The 12,864-nt window shown below is 32.6% G+C and overlaps 1 protein-coding gene across 1 annotated transcript in view; it reads right to left on the bottom strand.

Annotated features, from left to right (window-relative positions):
* Positions 1-8,369: 8,369 nt before the first annotated feature.
* Positions 8,370-12,864, bottom strand: part of LOC150097087 (SPRY domain-containing SOCS box protein 3-like) — a 63,951-nt gene continuing 59,456 nt past the window's right edge. Inside the window, exon 4 of the mRNA XM_090407061.1 lies at positions 8,370-10,508. Coding sequence (XP_090263187.1) covers positions 10,021-10,508 — 488 coding nt within the window. The 3' untranslated portion in view covers positions 8,370-10,020. The remainder of the gene's footprint in view (positions 10,509-12,864) is intronic.

The raw sequence follows: 12,864 nt of genomic DNA on the forward strand, positions 1-12,864 counted from the left end.
GAAGCTGCTTATTTTGCAATAATACTCGATTCAACGCCAGACATTGACCATAATGACCAACTAGCTATGATATTTAGGTATGTTGCCGCAAATTATGACATTAGAGAAACATTTATCAGGTTCATCAGAATTACACAACATAATTCCTTATATTTAGAAGAGGTAGTATTAAAAAAAATTAGAAGTATCTTTGGATATAAAAATGTGCAGAGGGCAAAGCTATGATAACGAAAGCTATCTATACAGGTTTACAAGCTAGCTGAAAAAACATAGTCCTTCTCCACATTATATACCGTGCTCTAGTCATTCCTTAACATGTTCATTGCCAGTCACGCGATATCGCGCGATGCGAGCTCTCACCTAACGGCCGATCACGCGTTATCGCGTGAACGTTGCTAACTAAATAAAAAAAAAATAAAAAAAATTTGGCCACCACACAAAATTCCAATTTTCAGCTTGGCAATGAAAGTGTTAAATTTAATTGGCAACTATGCCGCAGAATCTTGTCCGGAAGCAGTGCAAATATTTTTGTTTTATTCAAAATGTATATAATTACTTTTCATCTTCAACAAGAAGATGGGGTATACTCCTTAAACATTTAGAAAAAAAAAATCTTTAACAGTTAAAAGACTGAGTGAAACGAGGTGGTCCGCAAGATATAAACAAATTAAAGAAGCATTACTTTCATTTCTCCTAATGAAAAACCTATTTCTAAATTAGAGAGCTCATTATTGGCTGAACATTTTGACAAACCAGAAACAGCAATTTTAACAATTATGTGGGACAAAATTTTACAACGAATACATGATACTAGTAAATCTCTACAAGATCCCGATGTGGATTTGTTTTTAGCTAATAATTTATTTCACTCTTTAGCTGGATTTATTTTAGATATAAGAAATAGTTTTGATGCTGTAAATGAAGAAGCGAATTTATTAACAGATGAGACAAAATTTAAAGATGAAAGGAAAGAGTTAAAAAACGAAAAAAAATGAGTGACGCAGTTCCACAATCTAACAATGAGATTACATTACATGGAAAAATTTCTCTGTGAACACTTTTAATGTCATTTGCGATAAGCTAATTTTGGAAATTAATGAAAGAACAAAAAGCTATTTCGACATATTAGATATGTTTGACATTTTTTGAAGGAAGATATACATCAAGACAAGTACAAGACTAGTATTGATAAAATTTTACAAATTTATGGGACTGATATTGATCCAGAAAAATTTACTGATGAAGTTAAGCAATTTTTAATAATTATAAAAAAAGAAAATTCTTCAATTAAAATTATGTACAAATTTATAAACGATGGGTTAAGGCAGAGCCGGCGCTAGGGTCTTTGTCGCCCGCATGCAATGTCTGTAATGATTGTGGTTCTTTTACGATAATAAAAATTTAAATGATTTGAAATTTCTTAAATAAATTTTGACAGAACAGCCACGCGTTGGTTCGCTAAATATTACAAACTGGGGGTGTTTGACTAGGCAGGATAATCGTTAAAAATCCAAATATTCAAAAAATTCTCAAAAATTAAAGAAAATTTTGATAAAGCCACTTCACTTTCGTTGAGTATAATGATACAGGGATTATAGCATTCACACCAACCCGAATCGCTAACAAAATTAAAATGAATTTTAATTAAAGTTAAAATTTATATGAACTAAAGTTTAAAAAATTTTTGCATTTTACAAGTAACTAAATTCTTAGTAACTTGTAAAAAAATTATAATAATTTTTATAAGTGGAACTATATAAAATTTTCCTAAAATTTTATTTTAGGAAAATAAAAGAAACTCAAGATAGATGAGAAAATAAGAAAAGAATTCAGAAATAATTAGAACATTTAATATAAGTATTCAAAAAATAACATCTTTACAGATTAACAGAAAATAAATTAAATTACATAAATATATATGAATTTTTTTTTAATTAAAATTTTAGGGTTTTTGATTTCATATTCATAAAATTAGAAATAATGCACTTAACGTCTAATTCCTCACATATATCATTTTCAGTAGCTGTTTACGACAAACTAAGAAGCCGTTTTTGTGACATACTTGTTCTTAAGTAGGTTTTAAATTAAAACCTACTTTTAATCAATTTCAACTTGGAAAAGGAACGTTGACCGCTAGCTACACTAACAGTTAAGGTTAATGGTATTCTTAAAGCAATTGAACATTTAGGGAAAGATAAATTATTGGACACAATAAAATTAAGAATATCGAAAGGGTTTTGAATATTTAAATTATTCTTCCGAAAAATATCCCGGAACGCACATAATTCGTCATATCCTTCCAAAAAATATCCCGGAATGCACATAACTCGTCATATAGTTCTATTGCATTTACGTCTTTATTGTCGCCGTCCATCCAGAAAATCTCTAAATTGTCACAATTTTTTCGTAAATCTTCGTTGTTAATTTGTAGTAATCTATACAAGAAATTGAAATTATCATAATATGTTTTTAGTTGTTCAAAACGTTCTATTAACGAACACATTGCAACGTCTAGAAGTGTATAAAACACATTGACTCTAAATTTATCTTCTGGCGATTGTGGCGTTTCGTCATGACGCTCGTAGTCAAATTGCTGGCTGTGTCTTCTTTCGTATCTTCCTTCGGACTTCCGTACCAGTTTTAAATTCTTGTTCTCCATTCACCTCTTCACTCAGTTCTTTTGCCGTTTTAGAACTTCTTTCAAATTTGTATCTGATCGATATTCTTGTAAGAATATTTTTAAATTTTCGATAGATTCTAAAGCAAGAGTAAGGTTCATATTTTTGTCTTGAAGCATTTTACTCACAGGCTTTATTCTGTTAAGTAAATCATGCCAAATTATAAGAGAACAAATAAATTTGCAGTCATTCATTTTAGCACCTAATGTTTGTGCTTCATGCTGAGTTTGTTCATTAAAATTTTCATTATTTAAATTTTCAAAACGTGCATCGTAAATTTCTCCTAACTGATATCGTAGAGGGCGGATTGCATTAATTTTACCTTCCCATCGCGTTTCTGGTGGCTGTTTCAATGTTAAATTTTTTGCGAACTTTAAAAGGATTGCCCAACGTTTGTAAGAGAATGAAAAGAAATTATATATTTCTTAATAATTGCAAAGAAACTAATTGTATCTGTATTCACTTTGGCTGCATCGCTAATGATTAAATTATGAGTATAAGCAGCTAATGGTACATAAAAAGCTCGAGTATTTTTGTTCAAAAGTAAATTTTGGAGCCCATATTTTTCCCCTTTCATATTTGATCCATTGTCATACCCTTGACCTCGCATGTCTTCAATGGGAATATTCCATTTTTTCAGTTGTTCCACTATTGTTGCACAAATCACGTCCTGTGGAATCTGATATTCTGCAAAACCTAAACGTTTTTCCCTGATCTTGACAATTCCATTGTCACAGGAAACAAAGCGAATAATAATGGTCATTTGTTCTGTTTTACTTGCATCAGGTGTGCAGTCTAAAATTATGGAATAATATTTAGATTTTCGAATTGCTAATAAAATTGTATCCCTGATTGTATTACTTAAAGTTTCCAATATTTCATTTTGACTGTCTTTACTCAAATAGTGTACTCTATCGTTTCATTGTTGGGCCCTTTCAACATGATTTTCCATAATGGGATCAAACTTCACAAACAGTTCGACTAATTTTAAAAAAATTGCCGTTATTCCTTTCATATAATTTATCTGATGATCTGCAAAAAGCTTAATTTTGGCTACCAAGGAATTTTATAATTTCAATCAAGTGTTCTAAAACACTCGTCCAATGTTTCTTTTCCATTTCATACATGCTTTGAGTCTGGCAATCAATAGTAGTTTTGTTTTTTAAATTTTTATCAAGTTCCTTCCATTTTAAGAAATTTTTCATGTGAGCTAAACTAGTCTCGTGTCTATGCAAAGTTGTACTTATATTTCTGCAATCGTTATAACTTTCTACAAGACTACTTAATTTGGTAGGTGCGAAAGGTGTGCAACAAAAGCGAAAAACAGAATTTAAAAATTTCGGAATAAATGAGCCATGTTCTTGGCACGAGGTCACCGTTTTCCATTTTTCTATTATAATACGTCGCCAAATTTATGACCATATGTATCTCTGGGATATATCATATTTTTCTTTTGAACAGGCCCCATTTCAATTAAAACAACTCATAATTTTTCATCGATATTTCCCTTCACCTGGATCTTCTAAATTTACAGAGACTAACAATGTGTTAGTTTCGTGGTCAATTACAATTAAATCTCTTAACTGTTTTCTTAAACATCTGCTTCTTTCGCAGCATGACGCTTACGATTTTGTGCACCGAATAACTTTTTTTTAAATTTTTAATTCCATTTCTATTTTATACCCACAAGAAATTATTACACAACACGACACAGAGACGAAATAATAGTCTGCACTGCGCTACTGTCAGTAGCCTACTGAGATGCTTACCATATGACTGGTCAATTAGTAACAAATGTTTTGTACGAAAATTTGTTTCTGCACATAAAAACCATTCACCGTTTCACTTTAGATAGACTGCACTAGGCAAGCATTTAGCCTGCTCTCGCTGCAAAATTGTCAACAGCCAGTTGATCAAAAAGGCAACAATATACAATTTTTTTAAATTTTTATTCGGTGTATCCTGCCTTATTTATTTTAATATTGATCATTGTAAGAATTTTTTGTTTTCATGATAAAAATTTTGTTTCTTAAAAATTAACTTATGTACGGTGCCCCGTCAGTGGCATCCCCTTCGTAGCGGTGCCCGTACCGTATGCACTGCATGCCCGCTTCTGCCAGCCCTGGGTTAAGGTCTACTTTTCCGAACGTAGAAACAATTTTAAAAATATTTTTATTTTTGGCCATGTCTGTTTCAAATGCAAGTGCTGAATGGTCATTTTCAGTGTCGAAATGGATAAAAAATTATTTAAGCAACTTGCACCAAAATAAAACAAGTGACCTGTCGTTATTATGAATTGAATCAGATGTAATAGACTAGATCAATTATGATGACATTATAGATATATTTGCTAAAACCAAAGCCAGAAAAAAAAATTTTTTTAGTTATTAATTTTTTATTTAAATTTGAACTGATTTATTTTTATACTTTTTTAAAATGCAAATATGTGTATACCAATGTTGTATTTTGTTATTAAAATGAGTTATGGAAATGACTTATTTTCAATAAACTAAAAAATGCTATTTTTGATGGCCTCATAATGTTGCACCTCGGGCCTCCAAAAGTATAAATGCTGCCCTGGTTCTGTAGAACTGCTACAAAGTAGGAAACATTGCACTGTCCAGAATGTTCAGATATTTCTCAGTTCAATGTTTGTGGCAACACAAGCAGATGTCAGAGGACAAAACAAGGAAAAAATGGATCATAACATCACACAGCTAACCTCGAATTTCATTGTTCGGGTTATGCACTTAGGTAAGAAATGTCCACACGTACCTGTCACTCACACCATCCATCTGCTTGGTAGGTGTAGCATGGCTTGTCACTCCATAACAGCTTTTTATGCTTCCATGTTCCACTGCACATGGTCTTTACACAATTGAACATGGTGCATGTTGGTTCAGATAAGTGGGGCTTGCATATTGCACTCCTGCCATGGAAACCCACGTTGAGTCTTCGCTCTGAATGTTATTGTGCAAATTCATGTTTCATTTGATGCGAAGAACTCTGCAACGTGTCAACCAACAAATAGGATTTTTTACATATCCTTTGTAGAACCTTATGGTAATGTTCATTGAGTGTGGTGAGTTGTCTACTGCAAGTGGCACGTGCAGTTGACTCCCTGCACTTCCATCTCAGTATGGTATAACTGATTTTTGAGCTGGGATGGCCCAGCAGCTATGCCTGCAACATGACATCCTATCAATGCCTCTTTCAAACTGTCAGTTTCCGTTTAAGCATTTCACCCAGACATGACTCACTTGTGATATTCCTCTAATTTATACGTTAGACGTGATTTGTTACATGGCATGATGCATCTCGCCAATGTGGGTGTGTTGACTTCTTTCCAAGCAGTGTATTTATTCAACTGATTTCTCACACCAGTGTTACTTATTGTACTTGATATTTGTTTTTCGTTTTCCACCTTTATGAAAAATGCTTAAATATACAGTGACAATACTTAAAGAGTAGGTGTTTCAGAGCCCTGTAGTGAAAAATGTATTGGATGAAATTCAACCAAACTTGGTGTAAAGCTCCGGAACACAGGGTTTACAGAAGACAAAAAAAATTGTACAAAATTCTGCCACCGGGAGATATTTGCATAATCTGTTTTTACTATTGCATTTTACTATTTGCATTTGAAATAGGCATGGTCAAAAATATTTTAAAAATTTTTGAAGATCAAATCGTTTTGGTCTTCTTTATAAGGAAGACCAAAACGATTTGATCTTCAAAAATTTTTTAAATATTTTTGACCATGCCTATTTCAAATGCAAGTGCTGAATGGTCATTTTCAGTGTTGATTTGATTTGCACCGCTTTGATAAGACTGAGGTGTGCTGCTCTTCAAGCTTTACTATGAACAATGCAATATCGCTGATGCTATGCTTTGAGAATTCTGGCATTTTGAAGGATAGGAGAAAAGGTCCAATGACAATAACAAATCTTAGAAAAGTGATTTTACGATTTGAAAATAGCAAATCTTTAGCACCAAGACCAGGACGAGAGCACAAACAGATTATTCCTCAAGTTGGCAAAGTTTCAACTGCTGTCGTGGGACAGAATAACACATCAGGGGGTCCAGCAGTGCTCAGGCAATATCAAGGCAACTGGACATGCCAAACTGAATTGTGAGGAAAATCCTGTCAAATGCTGAGGTTTTTCCCCTAAAAGATCTCCCATACTCCAGCTTTGCTTCTTGGTGAAGAAGAAACTCAACTGCAGTTTACCCTGGCATTCTTAGCTTGAATGGAGGTGGATGATGCATGACCATGGAAGATTTTAATTCTTGTAGAAAGGCTTACATGTTACTTTTTGTAGTGCCTGCAGGCACGTATCATAGTTGTATGTTTCTATGAAGATGGCAATGTGATATTGCCAAAATATATAGGAAGTATATATTTTTATTTTTTATAATATATTAAAATAATAATATAGTTTCTTTTAATTAATATTCCAGTATACATTGCGAATTCCTTAAATAATTTAATAGTCATGGAAGATTTTGTGGTGACAGGTGCATTTTTATCTGCATGATAGTGTTAACTCACACAATTGCCCTTTGGGCTGTGAATGAACAACCCTCATGTTCCATCAGACCCCTTTGCACTCACCAAGTCAGCGTGGTGTGGTTTCACTGCATCATTTATTGTCTGTACTTTTCGTCTGTACTTATCAGTCTGGCTAATCAATGAGACTCACTTCAACCGCTGTATCAGATATTTCTACCATACAGCTTTTCTTTTGGTATTTCCATGGGTGGTGTTCAGCTGAACCAGCATTTATCATTTCTCCATTTCCCACAAAACTGTTATGAGTCTAAATGAAGTATTTCTCAAGGATGTCAAAATCTCCAGTTATTTAAGAATATGAATAGGTTTAATTGATTAAGTAGCAGTGGCGGCCCATACATAAGAACTGCAACACTGCAGCACCCCAAGGAAAAAATGAAATTTTGATTGTTTATAAATAATAACAATGCAATACATGTTAAAGGTTTATAGCTTATGCTTTGACATTGATTGAATAGTTAATTGGAATTGTTCGATTAACGCTTTACATTAAGAAACAAATGCACTGCAATCTAACGGCGATATTCGTTTGTGCTTGTCATTGCATGTTATGTCATTCCCACACTGCTCAAATGGCAGTGTATCTTTGGTATGCTTACGCGCGTTATTTCTGTGAGATATGAAACATTTATTATTGATGCGTGTGCATGGTGAACTATTTTTTGTAAATCTTATTTTATTTTGTTAAAATAACAATTATTTATTATAGATACAAGGCTGAATTATAACCAGTGTCACTGTTGAAAATATGAAAAGAATTATATTTTTTCAATTATCGTTACATAAAACAAATGCAATGGGATCTAACGCCGATTTCATTTGCACTTGTCATTGCTATTAATATGAAACTTTTATTATTGGTGTTTGTTCGTGGTGAGGATGAAATATTTTTAACAAAGCAATTTTTAATATGTAAATTTATTTATTAATAAATTCGTTACTGATTAGGGAAAAAAAAAGTTTTTTTGTATATGCAGTACCCCCCCACTTAAAATTTTCACTGGCCGCCACTGGTAAGTAGTATTTCTACCTATGCAGTAATTTCTAGTAGACTTAAGTCAAAGCACACCATACATGTTATGTGTTGCTGTGTGTGTCATTATTGAAATGATTCAACACACTCACTCATAGAAATTTTATTGTAATTCAATTCCACTTGTAAAATGTGCTTACCTGTATATAATCATATTTATAAATGCAAGTTCAATGTATGTTTTAAAGTAACCATACTGGAAAGCATTTCATGAAAGAATAAAATTTTATATATCTAAAATAATTATGTTACATTTTATCACTGAAAGCAAATCTGTGTAGCTACATATGATTGAAGTTTTCTAGCACTGGAAAAGGAATCATAACAACAAGCAATGTTATTACACAATATCCTGAATATTCAGACTACTATATAATAAGAATATCACATAACAGAAGGTAGACTTACCTTATCTTTGGTTAATAAAAAAACTATTTATCTACATATCAATATATTCATCAGCAATGAGTGAACATACATGTAAAAAAATAACTAGCAATGCCAATACCACACTAAGTTGGTGGAGATGCATTAAATCAAATGGTCCCAAACACACACATTGGATTTGCAAAAGGGTGTTCACAAAATGTAACTGTTTTTCAAAACCACAGGCAACATAATATGAAGACAAAAAAAATAATAAAAATTAATAAAATAACAAAACTGTCTTCCAATTACTCTCCCAAAAAACAATATCTTATATGCTCTATTATAACAGATCACTGAATACTTTCAAATTATCTTTGAAGACTAATTACTATAGACAAGTGTGAAGTGTTTTACTAGAAATCTTCCAATGGCATAGCTATGATTTTCACCTCCCAAAAAATAAAATAGTGACCCTCCCACCATTATTCCTTCTTTATTTTCTTTCGGTATGAAGATACAGAGAAAGAGAGAGGGAGCATGATTCATTTACTGAGTTTTTCTTGTCATTACTCATATTAAGAAACTACTTTCTTTACTTCCACTTCTTAACTTGTTTTTACTTATTACCCACCAACCAACCATGTCCCTATTACAGAGAACCATAGGAAGTCTACCCATGTTATGTGATACAATCAAATCCTACTAAAGTGAGCTTGCATATCATAGTAGCAAATCAGCATTAGATCCTTATTAAACATCTGCTTATTTCAAACAAATCTCCCTCCCCCTAACATTTATTATATCATAGTCCTCTTGCTATAGTGAACCAAAGGAAATCTACTAGTGTAAGGTTTGTTAAAGTCAATTTCATCAGAAATCCAATGATACTATAAGACTTTGGCCAAAACTTTTCAGTAGTTTGATATAAGTAAACATTTATACATGTACCACAATAGAAAATTGTATTTATTTTACAAATATTTCATCTTATGAAATATTTATAAAATAAATATCATTTTCTACTGTGGCAACATGTTAATAATTATAGAAATGCCATCTCACTATACAAGAAAGTAGTTTGATCTGGTGAGCAAGTTTGCTATGTTTGTTATAGTGAGAGTTTACTATATTCATGGTGAATTATGTGTGTTTGGTCTACTTTGTAATAACACAGCTGTTATTGTAATGATGAACTTTACTGGAGTAAATGGTCTTACCTGGACCTATTTCACATGAAAAACAAATAAAATTGTCATTTTCAAAAATTGAACAGAAAGAAAATATTCTACAGATGTACTCAAAAATATATTTGACTGCAAATTCAAGGATTTTAATGATGACATCACCATAAGTTTGCAGACAATCTGATATCATCTAAAATGATACTTTTTCTTAAGGATTCTTCTTGAAGATTCTCTATCAGATGCCATTTCTGCACTTTGGTGTGACTCCATGCAATCAGGCTCTGTCAATTTTCTTTTCTTTGTATCATTTTGAGATGACAGATCCATGGGAACAGGATTACCATCATAATCAGTATTTTCTTGTTGGCACGAAAAGCAAGTGTCATCATAACTGCAACTACTACAAGGATTAGAATTAATATCACATGGTGAATTACAGGACCCAAGAAGCCAGCTTAAATTTTTATCCAAAAAGGTTACAAGACCAGGAGGCAATTTTACAACATCGAGCACTCTTTTTTCTGGTGGTATCATTTTTCTTAATACAAGGCAGCAAAGGAACTGAAGAGATGAGCTAAATGAGCGACTACTTATTATACGCATTGTACTGCGAGCAGCTGTGGAAGATGCCATAGGATACAACAACTTTCCTTTCAATCCCTTACAAGCAACACCTGGGAAGTAAAAAGTACACATTATTAATATATATCTGCAATAACTGTGGCATAAAAATTAAATCATCAAATTAATTTCTACCCATATCAAGTATTAGACAACTTTAAAGGGGGGGGGGATCATTTACAACCTCTAGATATTCAATTATTATATGTAATAACTATAGTCTAGTTGTATTAAAAGCAATTTTTTTTAGAGAATTTCATGTTTTAAAAGGTAAATTATCGATTTAAATTTTGACAAGAAAGATGCAAAGAATTTGCATAGTGAAATAACATGCAGTGGAAGAACAAAAGTTTATTTTAAAAATAAAAATTTCCCATGTTCTTTATTACTTACTATTTTCAAGACAGAAATATAGTATTAACTAAAATTTAAATTAGCTTTATTGAAGCTTTTGTTCTGTAGTTTCAGCAGTAAATGTTGTACTGCAGCAAAATTTACTTGTTATCAAAGTATAGCTAGGTCGAGATTAACGCAGGTTCAAATAATGAGATATCTGATTTAGTGCAAATTGTACAGTACCAGGATGCATTTAATATGAACCAAAAGTCAGTTAATGTGAGGCTAGCACATGTACAGTTCAGGTTACAATTAAGGTTTTAGACGCTACTACTTCAGACTGTACATCAGTTTTAGTGATTTGTTTTAATCATTTTTAAGTGCCTTAACAAAATGGACAAAAGGAAGAGTCCTTCAAATAAAAACACTACAAGCATAAAAAAGAAGAGGCTCATTATTACATTAGAGCAAAATTTGATGTGATTGAATGACATGAATGTGGTCATCGCAATTCTAAAATAGATGAGATGTCGGAATGCCCAAATCTATGGTATGGAATAAGGTAAAGTTGCATCAGCTTTTTGTGGTTTGCAAACATCTACAAGGAACAGAAGTGTTGGAACAATAGAAATAGAGCATCTTTTAACTCTATGGACTAGGGGAACTGCAATCAAAAATGCATTCCTGTTAGCAGCCATTCAGACAAAAGTTTTAAATTTAAGAGAGTGAAAGAAAAAAATAATTTAGTAAACGAAATGTTTAATGCAGGTGTTGGTTGATTTAAAAATCAAGTTGAAATTACTGGTGATGCAGTGCAAATGAAGATGCTGCATCTAAATATCCTGGTGTTTAAAAAAAATAATCAAAGATGGTAGATAAACTAATCAGCAAATATTTAATGGATGAAACCAGTTTATTCTGGAGAAGGATGCCTTCCATACTTACATTTCTAAGAAAGAAAAAACAGTTCAGTCTACATTGAACATCGAATAATGCAACCACTTCATGAATCCCATGAAGCGGTTGCATTATTCACACTAATCGAGACCTACTTAAATATTATTATTCTACAAGTATCTCAATAGAGTCAAAGACATCACAAGAGATCTATACTAACCATTATTCATCAATGCCTATCATACCTCTCCTTGAACTTAACCACTGTCAGACAGAACTACTCTGTCAATCATTCTACTCATTCACCATTTTCCAAGCAAACAATTCACACACCATTACTAACTACACTCTTATACAACTTCCAGAGGTAACAATTTGTTCTCTCTCTCTCATATATATTGAAAATTTTCTTTTGTGTCCATCTTATCGTAACTTATAAGTTTCTATCATGCCCCTTCTCTTCCAACTCTGCAGCCCACACACTTTCACCTATCCTCACTCATTCCATAGACATGTCACAGCCTAGTCACCTGTCTCTGAATCTTCTCTACCACCTCCTGATCCCCCAAGAAATAAAGAAAGATAATTACCTGCCTATCTTTGTTCATGTTTTCTTCAACATACAAGTACTCATAAAGATCTTATGAGTACTTGTATGTTGTATGTTTGTATATGTATAGACAAACATATCAGATGTTTGTTGAGAGGTAAAACAAGAGAAATAGAGACTGAAAAAGGAGTGATACATTAATGGACTGCAGTGATTTGAAAGTAATGAATGGGAAGTGAAGAATACCAGGTGAAAGGTAGTGATGCTGTGAGTCAAGGACTCATCGAGAGAGGCTATAAATCACCCAAACCAGCTGTCATACCTTCCCTTATGCAAACTATTCCATCCACTCACTCACTGCTCTGTGACAGAAAAAGCCTAGCCCTTACCCCTTTCTTGACTTAGTTTCCACAGATGTCCCCCCCCATTCTTTCCCCACCTTCTATATAATGAAAATTTTCATCAGATGATATCTTATAATACCCATTTAGAAGTTTATAGACTATATCATATCACCCCCCCCTTTTTCCTGTTACAGTCTGTAATTCACATACTCACAATCTATCCTGATAATCTAAATCTCATAATCTGAATATAATCTTTGTAACTCTTCTTTGCATCCTTTC

This window comes from Typopeltis vanoorti, chromosome 17 (genome assembly GCF_054136105.1).
Source record: "Typopeltis vanoorti isolate ZY-2024b chromosome 17, IOZ_Tvanoo_1.0, whole genome shotgun sequence".
Lineage (NCBI taxonomy): Eukaryota > Metazoa > Arthropoda > Arachnida > Uropygi > Thelyphonidae > Typopeltis > Typopeltis vanoorti.